The sequence below is a fragment of the Rutilus rutilus genome (assembly GCF_951802725.1).
Source record: "Rutilus rutilus genome assembly, chromosome: 11".
Lineage (NCBI taxonomy): Eukaryota > Metazoa > Chordata > Actinopteri > Cypriniformes > Leuciscidae > Rutilus > Rutilus rutilus.
Genome location: NC_140216.1, coordinates 5361131 through 5381126, shown reverse-complemented (window position 1 = coordinate 5381126; position 19996 = coordinate 5361131). Strand labels below are relative to the sequence as shown.

The 19996-nt window shown below is 36.3% G+C and overlaps 1 protein-coding gene across 2 annotated transcripts in view; it reads left to right on the top strand.

The window, feature by feature from the left end:
• Positions 1-19996, top strand: part of sfpq (splicing factor proline/glutamine-rich) — a 30058-nt gene that overhangs the window by 1180 nt on the left and 8882 nt on the right. The window contains exons 2-10 of one of the 2 annotated variants that reach the window (XM_084423679.1): positions 97-285; positions 373-674; positions 781-876; positions 1008-1204; positions 1325-1409; positions 1491-1605; positions 1697-1745; positions 7312-7421; positions 11432-11933. In XM_084423679.1, the coding sequence (XP_084279805.1) occupies positions 97-285; positions 373-674; positions 781-876; positions 1008-1204; positions 1325-1409; positions 1491-1605; positions 1697-1745; positions 7312-7421; positions 11432-11551 (1263 nt within the window). In that variant the 3' untranslated portion in view covers positions 11552-11933. Of the gene's footprint in view, positions 1-96; positions 286-372; positions 675-780; positions 877-1007; positions 1205-1324; positions 1410-1490; positions 1606-1696; positions 1746-7311; positions 7422-11431; positions 11934-19996 lie in introns of those variants that run through there. The other variant, XR_014629199.1, reaches the window with a different exon arrangement.

Below are 19996 nucleotides of genomic sequence, written 5' to 3'. Positions count from 1 at the left end.
CTAACATTTATTGATTTGCAATATGACGCTCAAATTTAGCCCCACGATAGGTTTACCAGCAGATTTGGATTTTTATTGTGTGATTTTTGGATTTAGGAATTGAAGGCAACGCTATCTTTGCTGCGCAAGCCTGGGGAGAAAACCTACACTCAACGTTGCCGTCTGTTTATTGGAAACCTACCGAACGACATCACTGAAACCGAATTCAGGAAATTGTTTGCAAAGTATGGGGAACCCAGTGAGATTTTCATCAATCAAAGCAAAGGTTTTGGATTCATCAGGCTGGTGAGACTTATAACTCATTCCTTGTAGGTTAAAAGTTAGTATTTTTAAATATGCATAATTTAATTTAGCCTTTTTATTTATTTGAAGGAATCCCGTGCTTTGGCAGAGGTTGCAAAAGCCGAGCTGGATGATATTCCGATGAAAGGCAGGCCTCTCAGAGTTCGCTTTGCCACTCATTCTGCTGCGCTTTCTGTGCGCAACTTATCTCCATTTGTGTCCAATGAGCTGCTGGAAGAGGCCTTCTCTCAGTTTGGAGTGGTGGAGAGGGCTGTTGTTATCGTAGATGACCGTGGCCGCTCAACGGGGAAGGGCATTGTTGAGTTTTCTTCCAAACCAGCTGCACGGAAGGCTATTGATCGTATCAGTGATGGAGTGTTCCTTCTCACGTCGTAAGTTATTATAAGATGCACAGTGACCATATGGTCTCATAAAAGGGTCATTCTTTTTACTGGATAGACTTGTAGAAAATGTCTTTACATTTTATTATTTTTATAGGTCACCCCGTCCGATTGTGGTTGAATTGTTAGAGCAGTACGATGACGAGGATGGTTTGCCAGAGAAGCTTGCACAGAAGAACCCCAGTTATCAGAAGTAAGTTCCAAATAATCATGTTTATTTTACATTCTGTGACTAGAATCAAAGTCTCTTGTGATTAGCAGTTAATATGTTGTATTGGTCATAATCATAGATATATTTGTTAATGAGCTTTGATTTGTCCTCAGAGAGCGAGATCAGCCTCCTCGGTTTGCCCGTCCTGGCACCTTTGAGTTTGAATACTCCCAGCGATGGAAGTCCCTTGATGAGATGGAGAAACAACAGAGGCAGCAAGTGGAGAAAAACATACGTGAGGCCCGTGAGAAGCTGGAAGGGGAGATGGAGGATGCCTATCATGAGCATCAAGCAAACATGCTCAGACAGGGTGAGTATTGTCTCTTGAATCAGTGTATTTGTTTTTGGCGTTTTTACTGCGTTGTTGTTGTTTTTTCAATGAAGATTATGTGATGAATAATTGTTTGTGGGGTTCATTTTGTTTAAAAAGACCTCCTTAGACGTCAAGAGGAACTTCGTCGGATGGAAGAAATGCACAGTCAGGAGATGCAGAAACGTAAAGAGATGCAACTCAGGTATGTCTGATGTTGTGTATTGTGGTGCTAAAAACCCTTGCTGTGATCGTAGTTAACTGAGTGATTTGTTCTCACCCACAGGCAGGAAGAGGAACGCCGTAGGAGAGAGGAGGAGATGATGCGGCAGAGGGAACTTGAAGAACAGATGAGGCGTAAACGCGAGGAGTCTTACAGAATGGGTGGCTTCATGGATAATGTAAGTTATGCAGAAAGAAAGCTCTTAGCATTTAAATGCCATATTTGTTGAATCCTTTTATATAAAACCATTTTCCCCCCTTTTTTTACAGAGAGAAAGGGAGATGAGAATGAATTCTAGTGGAGGCCTGGGGTTGGCTGGTAAGATGCATTCTAGATCTGAAAACTCATAAAATAAACATGCTATTGTCTGCTGATGTGATTCAAGAATAGATAGATAAAGAGATATATATAGAGATAGATAGATAGATAGATAGATGGATGGATAGATTTTTCATATCAGTCACAATCTTTAATTATCATGATAAATGTACAATCTTTTAAAGGCAGATTTTTGCTCTTAAGTGAAAGTTGTACAAACCTGACATTTAATTTTGGTTTTAAACTACTCTGTCAGAACATGACAAACATTTCTCGGTTTTGAATCCTTTACACTTTTTCCAGTCATTTTTCCATAACAAAATAAATATGTAAATAGAAAAATTAATTTCAAATTTTTTCCATGTTATAACAGGTGATACAATTTCAAATCATGACACGGGTTTGTGTTGCCTGACTTTTACGTGTCTTCAGCACAGTTTGCTGTGCAGTCTGCAGTAATTATAATACTACATGTTTTGTCTCTTAGAAATGCACATTTGGCAGAAGCTTGAGTTGACCGTCGTAGTAGTAGTAATAATAGTGTGGTGGAAATTCACCTATAAGATTAAAGTCAGGCCACTTAATAGTATAAATATCAAGCCAAATTTATTTCTGAAAATTCAAATTCAGGGTAGTCTCTCTTAAGCCGAATTATAACTAGAGAGCTCCAAGTAAAACAGAGTATTTATTCAGTCAAATCATACATATACATTTTTCATTGAACAAAGACTTTCAAAGTTGATTGGATAAACAAATGAGCAGATTATCATAGGGCCTCCTACTTCATCGACATCCCATAATATGCATACCCACTGGATGTTCGTGAAGAAAATCTCATCTGACTCCCTAAACTCTACCCGGCTTTACTGCCCTTGACTGCAGACAGAAATCATTATTCCCAAGTTGGTTCTCGTAGCATTTGTTGATTAGCTTTGAAACATCAGAGAGAGAGAGACAGAGAGAAACACAAAAGGCAATATATCTGAGTTTTTCCACCTAGTGTATGACAGAGAGAGTGGCCCGAATGCTCAGTAATAAAATGAAAAAGGTGAAGTATACACTGAACAAAATTATAAATGCAACACTTTTGTTTTTGCACCCATTTTTGATCTCAAACTTAAAGATCTAAGACTTTTTTTTTTTATGTGCACAAAAGGCCCATTTCTCAAATATTGTTCACAAATCCATCTAAATCTGTGTTAGTGAGGACTTCTCCTTGGCCGAGATAATCCATCCACCTCAAAGATGTCCTTCGGTTTGTCACCTTACACTCTTTTGAAACCTTTACTTTTGTCCTTCTCTACTCCCTCTTTCAGAAACAACATATTTTAAAGACAATAAAGGTAGAAAATCAATACATGCAATGTTTACACACACATCTATGTCAAAAAACAAATTACATTTTCTCATGATTAAAAAGGTATGCAAGTATCATGTAAGGAAACCCGTGTAACTCATGTAAGATTAACAAAATTGTTCATGAATAAGCAGCAACTTCATTTTTAGGCTATATGGTCAAATTTAGGGCTGTCACTATTATTTTGGTAGTCGGGTGATCTGTAAATTATTTGATAATTAATTGAGTAATCATTTTTTCTTGGTGTATGTGGTAATTTAAAAAGACCTAAGCCGTTTAAATGACCTAAAATACATAAATAATAACGAGGCAATAATATTTGGTTCAAATAAAGTATCAAAAGCAAGTAGTAATATGGTTTTATAGAACGACGTTAAAATGCATAATGTACACAATATGAGCAATCGCGTATTAGCCTTTAACAAATGCCTGCAGATGCCACCGACGGCCTGGTGTTACACGTTTATTAAATCGTTGTTTAATATTGGCCAAATTACCATTTTAATTCAAATGTTTATCTAATCTTTAATATTTGACCACTTCTTTATGATAGAAATTCTACAGCCACTGTAATTTCTTAAACAAGTGGGCTAGCTGTGGACATTAAAACGTTCAAACTCAAGGTTTTAAGCTTACTTTAAAATCGCAATGATCAACAGTTCACGTTTAGAAACATTTACATTCTCCTGTGATGGCATAGGTTTATAGATGATTTCCTTGCAAATCTGATGTTTCCAGATGAGCATTTTAACCTGTTAAGCTGCTACTCCACTTTTGAAAAATCCCCAGAAATGGCACTGTAGCAATCTAGAAATGCACTACAGCTAAAGTCACATGTCTAAACATTTTATGTTTAAAATCTGAAGATAATAAGTCCAAAACTCTGGATTTAGTTAAATGTTTTTCAAGACCATGTCAAATGACTTTATTTTTAACGTCCTGGAATGTCACATGATCATGGCTCTTCTTCATGTTCCATATATGGACTATATTGTGCATATAGCGCCCTCAGGCTGTTGGTATGAATTAAAAACACAGTATCAGATACCCCTTTTCCACCAAGGCAGAGCTGGTGCTGGTTCGGAGCCAGAGCCTAGTTTCAAATCGGTTCTTTGTTTTTCCACCGCCAAAGCACCAGCTCCGAACCAGTAAAACTGGTTCTTAAGTAGCACCAAATCATTGCAGGGTCTAGAACGGAGCCAAGAAAGAACCGCTTACGTCAGGGGCTGGGGGCGGGGTTACCGTGACCAACAAGACGAATAGAAACTTGTGACCGCCATTTTTAAATAGCAGCTAGTCGAGCTAATAGCAGCTCGATTATAATATCCGTCTATGTAAGTTACGGCGAGCTGCACGAACGCGTTGGATTCTGATGTATTTTTGCAAACCCATGAGCGTCCATAGTATTGCAACGTCCGTTATTGTTGATGGCTTGTTCGAGATGCATCGGAGCGGCGAGGACCGATCGGAGCTGCGGGAGTGTTTGGAGAGCATACGACTCCTTGTGCTTTTAGATCGCTATCGCAGTGCTTTTATGTCATGCGGCGATCGATCTGCGAGAAGCCGATGCATCTCGAACAAGCCTGGCGTGTTTGTGTTTGGCGCTACCGCACTAGCGGTTGCTGGGCAACATGAGACGTATACAGTGACGTAAGATCTGGCTCTGTTGTGGCTCTCTAGCCGGTGGAAAGGCAAACCGGTTCTTAGTAAGCTCGTCAGTCGAACCAACTCTGAACCGGCTCTGGCTCTGAACCAGCACCCGGTTCTTGTTGGTGGAAAAGGGGTAAGAGTATCCAAGCGCTCATAATGATTACGCATTTGGGTATAAATTCAATAAATATTATTCCTGTCTATAGAAATCTGATGTAAACCTATGAGAATATATCAATATTTCTCCAAATCTGCACATTTTTTAGCTAAAAGCCCCGAAGGACGTTGTTTTGTGTATCGCTGTCATGACGACAGCACGAAGTTTATGAATGAAAGCGGCTGACGCGCATAATTCATATTAAAGGTATCGACTCATTTTTTCATTTCATAACTCCTGACGCAAATTAAGAAATAACTGTCGCTATAAGTTTCTCAGAATACAATAGTGGTCAAATACTGAAACTTGAGTCTTATATCTTTTTAATGATGTATAGTTTGTCAAGGTATAACATTAAATCTGATAGTAACTTTGAACTATATATATATATATTAAAAAACCGCTTCAGTGCGCCCGCGCACTGGCAACGGTTAACAGGTTAAGTAACGCCAACTTACAGCATATGCAGAGATAGTTTGAGACATCCTCCACGCATGTAAACAAGTTTATATGGAGCAACATTTACTGTGAAAGAAGCCGCTCTGAGACACGCGTAACCTACACGCATGTAAATAAAGTGCAGCCTTGGAAAACGGATTCATGAATTCTCATCCATGGGATGGTATTTCTGGTATTTTTATCGAATACTTGAATTTAATTGAGGAATCGTGACAGCCCTAGTAAAAACTGTTTTATTAAAATTAACCATTGGTCTTCCATAGTACAATACATTTAGTTCATAACCACAATTAAAACCATGCATATGGTAAAATATTGATTTCTAAATTAATCTATTCTCATTTTTATGAACCGATATCAATTCTTGGGATTCAAGAATCGATCTTTGGCCTATGCTGGTTTCAGTTGATATAAATGATTAGAACATTGAAGCACGCCTCACATCAAATAAATCTCAATAGGCTTTGTTAGTTTTTATATGAATAAGTCTTATTTATTGTTTGAAAATTCACACAATAAATACTGTTTTGGCACTCTTTAATGTGGCATGACACTGATCACTTCCACGTTTACTACAAGTTATAGTACAAAATAATGAATGAACATTAGTACCAACTGACTCCCATAGTTTACAACATTAGAGAGATTTTTTTTTTGAGAGAGAGAATTTGCCATATTTGATATATCCAAATGAATCGAATTGAATCTAAATCCAAATCGAATTGTAAACTTGTGAATCGAAATCAAACTGTGAAATTTGCAATGGCCTATTTCCAGGGCCTCTAAATTATCAACATGATCAAAACATGCCGAAAAACCTGTTGCACAATCTACAGGGATGCAAACAGCGCGCTTTTCGGCGCCTCCCGCTTTTTTCATGTCAGTTTGTGTGACTTGGCTCTGAGAGGGTCTGATTATAATTTCACAGTCATCTGAAGCCATTCCATAGCTTAATGTGAGGGACAGAAGTCTATTTACATCATTAAAATAAAGTTTACAGAAACTCGTTTTCCCTCCTCTGCGGCTGTCAATCATTCAGTATTCAAACAGCACGCGCGCCTCGTCCGGTTACAGCAGGATGCACGGTAAAACTCTCTCCAATATGATATTCACATTATAATGTGAACTTTTAAATGCGCACTTGTGCAGCGCTGCACACTGTGATTCAATGTTGCTTTGAGCACATCATTTTGCACCCGCGATGCGCATACGCGCTTTGTGCGCTCTGTTTTGAAGCGTTTCATATTTTCATGGTTTTGCGCAATGAAAGATTATTAAAAGCCTATATTTTTATACCTAGCCTGCACAATACATTTAAAATAAGCATAATTTAATTGTATATTATTTCTGTGTAGTGTAGGCTATATAAATATATACACTTCTGAATTCTTGACATTCATATATAAATATAAAATTGTGAAATGTATGATTGCCTGATTGAATTTTATAAGAGTACTAATAGTAATTAGTTTTTATTACCATGTTTAGATTTTATCAAATTACTGTGCAGATTTTCTCAAGAATTACTTTTTGCTGCTGATTTATACACTCACTAAGTTTAATAAAAATACATTTTTATTTTTACAATACAAAAATATTTATGTAATATTTAAAGGTGTTAACTGTAATCTTACACTGCAAAATGATAACTTAAATTCATCACAATTATGTAAGTGTCTGGATATTTGCCACGGGGCGAGGGCTTCGATAACCTCTCTCTTTTTTGACCATACATGTGTGTGCATCCCTGAATCTACCACATGCCAACTCTAACTCAATCCCTATGATTGATAGTTTTATTTTTATTTATTTTTTATATAGATATTTACCTTCAGGTTGTGGTACTTAAACTTAAATTGCTGTGAAATCTTTGCATGCTTTTAAGGGTTAATGAAACTAATGTATGTTTTTAATGTATGTCTTTTTTTTTTATATATAAACAGATATGCCGTTTGGGTCACCTGGCCAGAAGTTCCCATTGGCAGGGATGAATTTTGAAGGACACCAAGGAATGGGGGGATCAGCACCAGGGGGCATGGCGTCCAACGAAATGGTAATGTATTCCTGAGTTGAAAGCTAGAGTGAGTGTGGCGGGAGTATGTGTGTGTATTGAATGCTTGCTAATCTTTGAGTTGAGCTATTGTGGTTCATAGGAACTGAGGCCATTTTGTATTTGAAGGTTTACAAGTTAGGTGTGGATGGATTATTTGTAGACCCGTCAGTTGGGAAGGGTGTTTTTGATCCCTGTTGTGATTTTATTATAGTCCCTCCATCTAGTGGCAGAAGTTGTCAGCACTGACTCAAGCTCAGCTCCCCTCACTGGTTCCTTCTCTTGTTGCTTTGCAAGTCTGTCTGCACTAAGGCTCATGAATTTTTATACACCTGCTTGCAACATGTACTTGTAAGTCCTGTCTAAATTGCAAATAAAGACAGGCAAGTTTGCGCTCTGTTTGATGTGTAGCCTTTGAATTAGCAATGTGCCATCTTTTCAAACACAAGTCCTGGTCGGTGAAACCGTATGTGGTGAAACAATACCCTATAAAATGCTGTGCTTGTTTTTGTGGTGAAATACTTTTGTAGGTTTTTATTTTTTATAACTGTTGCAAATCCATATAAAGTCATGTCAGTGCTGTGAAGGTAATCACATGGAAATGCTATTTCCATGCTTGGAGCTCTTTTTTGTAATTTTGAGAGACTGGGCATTTAGTGCAGATAAACTTGAGCACCTTAATCACAAAATGAAGAAGAAATTAAGTTACAGTGACTGTGGCTGAGCTTTTGAGTAGCTGGTTGGAGGTATCCTGGTTGGCATTCATTGGATGGTGAAATTGGAGTTGGGTTTGACCCACATTTGCTGTAAAAAAAATAGATAAGGTGTCTGCTTAAACATGGCACACATTCTCTAATTGTCAAGAAATAAGTTTTTTTTTTTTTCTGGTGTGCTTTGGATATTTCTACTATTTTAATTCAAGAGTTTAAGCATTTAGGTCTCAAAACAAGTACAACAGCAGTTTGTATTATGTAGCTTCTAGCTACACTATGAAACTTACCATTTAAACCTTTTAAGACCATAATTTAGGGGTGTGCGATATTGACAAAATATATATACAAAAATATAATCTCAATATTTTCTGGGATTTTCTGGGATTTTGTTAATGACTTTGCTTAGTGTTGTGCTGGTACCTTGGCAGATTTAGGACTGCGTGGACTGAGTCCTAAAGTATTAATTTTTCATGTTCTGCGCAGTGGTCCGTTCGCAGCAGTGACAGAAATGAAAGATTTTCGCATAAGGTTAATTTGAATTTTACCTTATCTTAATTTTTACCTTTTTATAAGGGCAATTTTTCTTACCAAATTAAATGTAGCCTATGCATCATTTGTAAAATATTACATTTGATCAATATTCATTTGGAATAAGACACTATAGGGCCCTATCAAATGAACTAGGTTATCAATCAAAAGAACTCATTATCAACTAAGACCCTCTTTGAAGTGCAAAAGTAAATGGACTGCATTTATATAGCGCTTTCAACAGACCCATGGCCACCAAAGCACTTTACATATTGCCTCACATTCACCCATTCATTCACTCATTCATACACCAACGGCGGTGTCAGCCATGCAAGGCGCCACCCAGCTCGTCGGGAGCAGCTGGGATTCGGTGTCTTGCTCATGGACACCTCGACACTTGGTCAGGTGGAACCGGGGATTGAACCACCAACCTTCCGGTAAACAGAAGTGGCATTTAGATGTATTTACACATACTGTTTAATGCTGCTCAGGGATGACAAATGCACTTAACCTACAGTTACAACTGCAAAAATAATGTTGTTTTAAAATAAAACACGTGTGAATGATTTTCAAATTGAATAGATACTTTAAATATGAAACTAAATCACCAGTGGGTGGTGGAAACACACTGCATTCTTCGTGTGATTTGCTTAACTATATCATGATATAAATATAGCCTAAAAGACATACTTGATACAGGGACATTTTACTGCATTTTAATAGAGTAAATCACGCAGTGAGAGCGTGCGCAGTCTAACCTAAATTGATAAGGCTTCATCACGCAGTGTGCTCTCTAGCCATGTTTTGGGACATACTCAATGTCACATTGCACATCGTTAAAACAACAATTACTAAATTATCGTAGATGATATATCGCACACCCCTATGATAAATATTATCACAGACCTGTGAATTTCTATTACATGTTTACTTGCCCAAGCTTTTGCTGAGAAGCTCTGTGTTGCAGGAAAGTAATTCAGCAGGAAGGCCAGTGCTTTACAAATTGTTGGATTGTTGAAGTTGCTTGTGTGCTACTTTCACTTCAGTATTTTTATAGCTGAACCTTTTGATTCCCCAGTTGACAGGCAGTGTTGCTAGAAATGGGGGAATCGGGGTTTCCGTCCGATATGATTCAGCAAGTAGGAATAAAATATCTCCACATTTCAAAGGGGCATTTAAGGAGTAGAATCTGTAAGTGAAACCTTCTGAGCATGATCTCATCCTGTTGTCAGATATAAAACTCGATAGTGGTTTCATATGAATAAGTGGAACTCACTCCTGGAATTTGCAATTAGCAAAGCGGAAAGAGACTTTCTGTATTGAAACTGTTTGATCTTTTTAAGTGTCTGAAGGCAAGTATTTTGTCTTAATGTTTAGTTTTATACCTGAATGAACTTTTAGTAGGTAAGAATCTCATATTTTTATCTTTTAAAGTCAACATGAAATCAAAATGGACTTTCTTCAATGCAAGTTAATGTTTTTGTGCTTTTTTTATTTTAAAAAAATGTTATAACTTGCTCCACCTCAAACTATTGTCCTTGTTGGCTGATGTCACCAACACCACCTAAATTTAGGCCTATGAGTGCTGGTTGTGTTTTAAGAGGAGAACAGTCCTCAACTCGCCTTCAAGTCCTGCCTTAGAATATATATATATTATTTTTTTCTATGTTGAATATTGTTTGGCTTAGAAATGTTGCTTTACAGAACAAAAATGGTTTGCAATTAGTTTCATGTTGACTTTAAGCAGTCAACCATTTTTGAAGAAGGAAAGAAAAAACAGCTCACAACAAGTGGTTATAGTGGCAGTTCTTTTTGCAGAATTGTCAATGTTGCTGTAGCAATGTTTAATATAAAACTTAACAACCCTGTGCTTTCACAGTATTAAACGAATTATGATCATCTGAAATCTGTAACATCACTTTTTGTGTTAGTCTCCATGGGCTAAACTTTTTCAGTTGAACTTTGATAAAGATAAAATAGGAAAATGCTGCTTGCTTATTCAGGCACTGCCTCGATTTCATCCAATTAACCATCACGACTGCGTGTTCTGACAAGTGTCTTAGCCTATATCTGATGAACATCATAATTACAATAAATTTAAGAAAAATGTCTAAAATGTAACTGTGATGGCTAAATAGCAAAAATAGTCTGAATAGTAAAAAAATCTGATTTAATAAAAAATTAATTCTAAATTTTTATTTCTGAACATATGCGTTAAGTATTTATGAGCAGTTTTACTTTATTATACAAATCGCATTTGAGAATTATTTTTGTTTTACACTCAAAGAAAGATAACATTTTTCTTAAATATAAGCTTCTATTCATAATGTAAGAATTTGTAATTGCCCATTGGCCAAGGAGGGTTTTTGTCTATTAATGAAGTACAAACCCCTTTGCCATAATCTTAAGTTTAGGGCATCCAACAGTAAGCTCAACTTTGAGACAATTCTGCTCCAATCTAGTATTTGAATCCTGCAGTTTTTTTAATCTTAGCAGCGCTATTGGAATGCAATGTAATGGTATTTGACTAATGAATACATTACCCTCTCTTCCTTTTCCTATGTCACCTCTGGCACCTGTGGATCTGCGTGTTGGAACTGTTTCGCCGATTGTTTTCCTTGGATCCCACTTAAATAATACTTTTGCTCAAAATATGAACTCATGGAACTCGTTACCCTTTATTGCTTTTCTCCCAATCCCATGGACGTAAACTCCATAATTTCTACAAAACTAAATCCCCAACTGATACATAACTGAAAACGGTCCGTGTAGCGCAATGAGCGTTTCCCACAAGGTGGGCCCGGTGGTCCAAGGGGCATGGGTGCTGGAAACCCAGGATTTGGCAGGGTCCGTGAGGAATATGATGGAGCTGCCAAGAAGCCTCGCTTCTGATCTGGCACTTTAAAAGCAAAGTTTGTATGTGGAATTCCAGAGGCTCAGTTCTGGAGTCACAATTGATGTATTTAAGTTTAAAGAATTTTCTTGCAATTTTAGCCTGAAAACTCATCCCATTTGTGGCAAGATTTTTTTCGTCCAATTTTTATTTTGTATTCTTAATAGGTTTAATAAAACCATTGAAGTCAGCACTGGCTTAGTGCTGCTAACATGTAATCCACTTTCTAATTAGTCTTTATCTTGTCATGTTACTTGTGTTATGCTGGTGAATATTGTAAATTTGTTCTGATCTTTCTATGGCTGTGTTCTGTGCCATTCACATTTAAAATACTACATGTACATTTTCAATAAAGAGTGCAGTTGGTTCTCCCAAACCCCATTCAGGTGTTGGCACAATGTTTAATTTTGTGATGTGTCAGGCATCTAACACCTGACACATCATACACCCATAGGCATCTAGGACATTTTCTTCATCTTAAAGGTTGTTGCTTGGAGTTGTGCTTAATGAAACCTTTAGGGCTGCCCCCGACTAAAGATTCTTCTAATCGACTTGTAGTCGTTCATTAAGGCATTGGTTGACTAATCTGGCTTTTATATTAAAGTATATACTGAGCATTTAATATATAGCCTATTCCGTGCTCATAGCAACGAGACATTTTAATTTATTAATAAACTAGTGTTTTCTAAGTCCGTGTCATCTGTAAAGATGAGGTTGACTATGCTGACTCTGCAGTTTGAATGCGCCTTTCATACAGATTATATTTCAGTATTTGTTTTCAATTTGAATTGGTTCATTTAAAAGTAGACATTTCAAGCTTTCTATAGATATATTTCTCATGTCTGTGATGCAAGTAGCCTATATACTGAGTTTCGGTTCATTTTTGTGACTCGCTAGCCTGACGTCGTCATACTCAGATTCTAGTCAGAATGTGAGTCTGATACTGCTCCGTTGGGCTGTGATTATGGGGCGTGTTTCAAACAAACCAGGAAGGAAAATGCCTCTGCACTCAATTGGATAGACCTACAACCAATCAGAGCAACGGAGTAAGTGACGTATGTTTTTCATTCATGTTTCCGATCGACAAATGCCTTGTTCGCGGTTCTCTGTTCCTCTTTTAAAATGAATGCGCTGTCGATATCTTCTATAACAGACACGATGGCGGAATCTACACATAATGTTTTATAAACAAAGTTCGGGAGGAGCACGTTCAAATAATCAATCCAATCAACTTGTCATCAAACGATTACCGTCTACACTATCTGCAATGAGAGGAAGCATATATATATATTCACTCTGTCAACTCACCTAACATTCCTTGACAGTTTCCAGCATCCCTCCACTCACTCTCGGCTTGTTCTTCCACAGCCAGGAATACGGGGGGAGTACTTTGGGTTCGGGCCGAATACCGATCCCGGAGTCTCTCCTCGGACAGCACGCCAAATATGCATTTATTCTAAATGACATAGTATTTGTAAGTGTGAACGCGTGAAATCTCAATTCTCCAGCGGCAGTCATCTTTGTTGTAAAGTAAACTAATTCAACCCAAGCGCTCTTTGATGACGTGGATGATTACTGTTGCTCATCTGTCCATCATCGTATAAAGCCCGCCCTAACAATTTGATTGGTCCGAACAATTTTTGTTTGGGCATAATAGCTCCTCAACGGATCGAGTCCAGACCGAACTTCCCGACCTAAAAATGTTGTGGGCGGGGCTAAGTTCGGCTTGCATCCAGGCTAGTGACCCGCTCTAGTTCATGGAAACCAAGAGGGCAGAAAGCACATGTTTGTTTTCTTTATTTTAAAAAAGCAAAACATTTTGTTGTGAAGTTTACACAAGTAAAAGTAGACTGTTACAGTTTTGATATTTTACTCTTATCTGTATGACCAAAAATGAAGGAATTTTAAGTTATTTCCACTGTTATCAGGAATAAATGCAAGTGAAAGGCATGCAGTAAGCGCACTAATACTTGAGCTTTCAGACTTCGCGCAAGCGTTTGGACATGCGCCTAATAATGGCACACATTTATCTAGGTTAACGTTAGAGTTAGCAACCGTGTAAAGTAGCTACTACTTGCATGGTTGGATGATGGGCAAACATTTGGATTACCACAAGCACCCACCGTTAACAATCTGTCCCTCACGCACTCCGTGACTTCGCCACTCTCTGTGGCTGTTTTTTTTTTTTTTTTTGCGGCTAACAGAGTAATACAATTTGTCAACTATTAGGGGGCAGCCCTAGATATTTTTATATTATAGTTAAAAGTTTAAATTTAGCATTGACATTGAACAACTTGGCTATTAAGTTAAACATGGATTGCTGGTGTGATATCAATTTTACTTTTCTTTTATTATTTGAAAGTATAGTTTGAACAAGATGACTTGGTTTCATTTGTTTACAAATTAGACCCCAGCTTGGTTTTACAGCAAGAACACACATCGCATTGATTTCAATCATAAATTATAGTTTAAAAAAAAAAGAATGACAAAACAGGTTAACTGTGGATTGCAATCGCAGAAAAATTTATTCTACTAATCTATTTTATAACAAGTTTTTTTTTTGTCTTTCTCAAGTTTATACTGGCACATAAAGTTTGAGTGTGTATATATATATATATTTTTTTTTTGCCACCTATAGCTAAATTGGATTATTTTGGATAAGTATGTCACTTTGATGCCATGAGTGTCACCAAGTGGTATTGAGGAAATAATTACTTCAAACATTTTTCCAGTGAACTCCCACCTTCATCTTCCAATGGTTGGATAAACCAATAAACTCACCCCAAACTCACCATTGGTTAAGCTGTGGACCAGTTGGGATGCTTATACAACAGATCAATGTTGTGATTGCTGTTCAACACATTGGAAATCAACATTTTACTTTTTTTATTTTATTTTTTTATTTTTTATATATATATAAAATGTCATGGACATACATTTTGGCTCTTGACAGAATCCTTGGAAACTTGAATGGAATTCTTCTGATTAATATTTGTTGCACTTCAATTTCTGTGCGAAAGAATGTATACATTTACATTTTGGAACAAATCATTAATGCCTGGCATGTGCGGACAGTTGATTCACAAGCAATGCCTGTCAAGTTTTATGAAACCAAAAGGGATTGGAGAAGCAAACTAATCTGAGTTTGTTCTTGGATGGCAACCTCTCTATCACAAACATTACAAATCTGTTTTTTTTTTTTTTTTTTTACATGATTTACAAGTATCCATTTAAAAAGTATATTGCTGTCATAGGTTAATTACTCAAACTATTAAACATTTTATGATTTGACATGATCTTATTAGGTCTGAGTGTTGTATAGACTTTGTAAGGTATATAGATACATTATACATATACATTATACATATTTTCATAAAAAGTCTTATGTGATAAGACTTTAGCATTTACTCCCAGAGTGAGCTGCTGTGGGAAAGTGCAAGATCCAATTTGTCTTAAACATGAGACATGCTTCATATTACGTTGCTCTGATGTTCGAGATGTTTTCCTCACTACATGACTTGCGTTTCGCGGGTATATTCTCATCTGTATATGTTAGAAAGTTACACAAGTATTTCTGTTTTGCATTAAGGCTTAGCCTGACAGCAAGAAAGTCTTCTCTAAACTTCTCTGAACGAAGCACCGGTGTGCGCATGAATGTCCAACAGATGGCTTGCAATAATTCTGAAATATTTTAGATACATTCTATAATGATATTTGGTACAGGCAAGTAGTAACTGTAAAGGGACTATTGTAATGGGTAAAACAAATGTCATATAATTACTATAATATGAGAATGTTCCTTTCAACCTCTTACCAATTAACATTAGTGCTTTTATTTTATCTTTTAATTAGTTTAACCTTTTATTTGATTTTAATTGATTTAAGAAGCAATTTTAGAATGTAATATTTATATTTTAAACTTACTTTGCACAATTTACAGCCTAGCCTACATGGATACATCCACTGTATGTGTTTTCCTAGCCTTCAATTTGCACATTGTTTGGAGAACAACATTTTGCAGGATATGAAATAACCTTTATTTTTATATATACCAAAAAAAAAAATTTGCCCAGCCCTAGTTATTATACAAGTAGAACTAGTAAAAGCCGACTAATTGTGCAGCGGTTACATGGACACAGATACTTGTTCACCAAGTAGCATGTTACTTGTGATTTAATTTCTACCATTTTATCCTTTTCTAGTTACGATGGATGACTCAAAATCTTCAAAGTATTGCTACTCATCTATGCTTGAAAGCACAGTTTAAATGGTTAAATTTTGCTTTGTGTAGTATCCACAGCACCACCTCAATGTTTCAGTTGATTTTTGTTCGTTTTGCCAGTCAAAACAAAATCAATTTGCATAGTTGGTAGCATGTTTCAAAGACAACGAAATAGCTTGCTTTGCTTTACCCTCCAGGTCTTCGTGTGATTTGAGAGGTGCTGCATAGAATGTTATTTCTGTAAATTTGCAACACCTTAATGGCAACCATTAGTAAGCATTGGAGTAAGGCCCAATTGCAGGTTAGCTTGTAAACGATGAGCAAAATACAAAAACGAATAATAATGCAAACTACATATCAAAATAAACAAGGTAACACTGTTTCTAGAAATAGTTTACACCTTTCTTATCTTTGTAAAGCTCTCTAGGTCAGTTATCAATAAGTTAATAGCCTAATTCTCTATTAGAATAATTATAACATTGCATTTGTCATATTAAAGCTTGACTTCTATATTGTAATATCAAGAAACACATTGGCATTAACATCACACAAAGCCGTTATTTTGGAATGAGTGATATACCAATTTAAATAGTCTTTCTTCTCCACCAAGTAACTGTTAACATTGTCAAGCTTTTCTTCTAACACACGTTCTGCTGCTGTCAAAGCTGGAGACAGAAGCAATTAATTTGACATCTCACTATTAAATTTATACCTAGAAGTTAATGTAATTGCTAAATTTAATTTCACTTTGCATGATGTGAGACCTATATATTGGGCATTTGTTAAGTGGACCAGTTTTCTCTGTAGAAAATGTCCTTATTCCTGACCCATGCCATTGGTCATTTACAAGTCACTCTATTTTGCTATTGCCTTTTGGAGCGAGGGCACAGCTACCAATTAGCTTACTTTCTACATTTAAAAAAAAAGGTAATGGTAGTGTAATTTAAACACATATTTCTTGATTTGAATATGCAATATAAGTTGACAAACTCTATTTTGCCATTGCCTTTGGAGCAAGGACACAGCTACCAATTAGCTTGATTTCTTCTACATTCTTCATTTATTTCTACATTTAAAAAGAATGTAATGGTACTATAATTATTAAAACAAAAATTTCTTAATTTGAATGCCATGTGCAATATGAGATGACATTTTCTTGCTAGTGAACATTTAATGTAACATTTTTGTATTTAAATCACATGGCTTATGTAATTAAGGTAATTTTAACATCAAGAATGGAGCTGGAAAAAGGTAACTTCACTTACAGATTTTTCCAAGATACATTGTGGTAAAATGTATTGTCTATTGTGTTGGTTTTCTATACATTTTTTTCCTTAACAGGTTTGTTCGTGACTTCCGAAGTATCTTCGAGTTTGGAACTCTTTTGGATTTTAGCCATTTATCCACTATTAATCTAAGCCTCATACCGCATGCCGCCCATGGACTGTTCACCAGCTGTCTAATGCATAATGCTCACAAAAAGGCTGGAGATTTTTCAGAACACCAGGCTCTAGTCCGATTGGCTGGCTTTTAATTTTCAGGATGCTTAGGTTTTTGTCAGTCTACCTGGAAATATGTACAATTTCCCAGGCTTCTTCAATGAGCACTTCAAGGGAAGAACTAGTCGCTGGATTTGCCAAAGATTGTGAGGTTCGAGGCATTAAAACTTCAAGAGCTTTGTTCAAGACACTTGGTAGCAAGTACACAAGTCGTCATTGACCACACCAGTATGTTACGTCTTGTTCTTAGAGTTTTATCTCTTAACCACCGTGTGTTAAAACAGGCCATGCTTGGTCAGTTCATGTCAGTTTGTCACCCCTTTTGCTCTAGGTCATCTGTTTTTGGGCAGAATGAATATGTCAGCCTAATCCACTACAAAATATGACATTATGGTATGTAACCATTTATTTATCATTGACCAAATCCATGTTGGCTTGTTTGTCCGATTTGGAACAACCAAGTTTTTTTTTTGCTTCATTACAATTATTAGTGTGGCACCTTACATCTTTCTGTCCCAAATTTAGAGTATTGGTATAAATGTTAAAGTTGTTAAGCAGAATTCATGAAACATTTAATAAATCTTTTCATAGTTGCTATTTTGTTTTCAAACTTTAAAAATAATTTTCTATTCCAAAAAACATCTGGGGGGAAAAAAGATCCTAGTCATTTAAACATACTCTTAAAGTTAGGATAACTTCTACTTGTCTTAAATCCCCAAAGGTAAGACCGCACACACACACACAGATACAGGATGCGTTCCAGGGCTTGACTATAAAACTACCTGAGGCCAGCGTGAGGCGCTAAAGTCAGTTGACTGAATTGTAATTGGCTCGATTGATTACACAATTGAAACGGATGCATTAGGGATGTCAATTTACACAAGTTCCAATGATCGATCATCGTTTAAATGAATTGAATCAATTAATAGATTAAAGGTTAGCCTTACTATTGCAATATGCGTCTACAGCAGTGGCAAATTAGCCAACTACATGACAGTGTGTGCAAATGCTGATCAAAACATGTTCCCCACCAAATGAATGAGAAGGGTTTTAGTCTAATAAAGGGCTAGTAGAATTGTAAGATGAGTCGATGTGATTGATCATTTAATTAAATTACTTATGTAATCAAATATAACGACCAATAGCCTACAACGTGTCAACAACGCCGCCTCAGATGCTCCTGTTGTGGATGCTTCTGTAACAATGCACTGAAACATAGCAACTAAACCCAATGAATTCGCAACAATTCTGTGTTCTCATAATGTGATGTAATATGACAGCCACAATCATAGTTATAATTAGTCATGCATTGCTGTTTGAGCTGCATGCGCTGAATGAACATCGATAAACTGAAGAGCTTTCGCTCATGAAACAGATCATATATGAGATTAATCAGATATATGTACAAAAACTATATCTGCACACAGTGACGCGAATGCTTTTGAGCAAAGTTACGTGCTAGTCAGAATGTGTAACTCCTGTTGTGGATGTGCTTATCCTGGAGCAACACGCTAAAACACAGCAAACCCAAAGAATTCATAACGTTTTATAACAATATTGTTCTGTATAATGTTATGTAATATGACAGTCCCAATCATAGTTGTTATTAGTCGCACATTGCCTTTTGAGCTGCATGCGCTGAAGCTGACCACTGGCACGCTTTATACCGCATTAATTCTAAACCCATTAAAATTAATTAAAGCCGATTATTCCATCTTGAGAACAGGCTCTTTAAAAAAATAATTAAATATGCAGTTCTTAAATATGAGAACTTGGGAATTTTTCAAGAATTACACAACATAAATTCCAAGGAGTTTGTAAGAATGTTCTTAAATTGTTTTAACGTATGATCTTTAATCCGGCCATAGTTCTTAATTTTAGAATTAAAATATTGTAGTCCATAGTTGTAGGATAGCAACTATTATTATTTGTGATATTGAAGTTGTTCTAATATGTGGTTCCTTTTTGAGCAACTTTTTTCAGTTTAGACTACATTTCCCTTGACTGCATTGTTGAGGATCAAGATATTTTTGACATACCTGTTTCTTCTTTTTATTTTAGTTAATGTTGGTTCAGTGTGATGATGATCTTTGAGTAATTCAAAATGAGTATGGAATTAAAAGGGCTAAAACTTCTTTTTCTGAATTTATGAATCTAATCAAACCCTCAAATTGCAGAAGCTGATTTCTTCAAGAAACAAGTGATGAACCATTTGAGAACGGCTAAGGATGTTTGGGGATTTTGTTTTTGTCTTGTTTGAGTCGTACATTCACATTTGCATAATACTTAAATTTGTAAGCTTTGAGAAAGATGAATTGCTTTCAAATTGCTATGCATTAGAGATGCGCGGATCAGCTCTAACATCACTCGAATCCACTGTTATAAACAAATCATCCACCCGCTACCCACCGCACCTATGTTTTACAACATTACAATTACATTAAGCGTGATGATATGGTGACATATTACACTGAAGTAGGCTGCTTTTAAATCAACATTTATTTAAATTGTCTTTAAAAAATTTTTTTTTTTTTTTACCCCACGGAGGGGTAATTGCTGGTATGTGAGCAAAAGTGAGAGATGTGCATTTAATTCTGATAAAGCAATGTAAGCGTGCAGCTCTGAAAGCATGAGCAGCACATCACACACACAAAAGTTATTGACTGGCAGCTTTTTGCCGTTTTATTTGTTCCACTTAGCTTTGAGGGGGAAAAAACAACGTT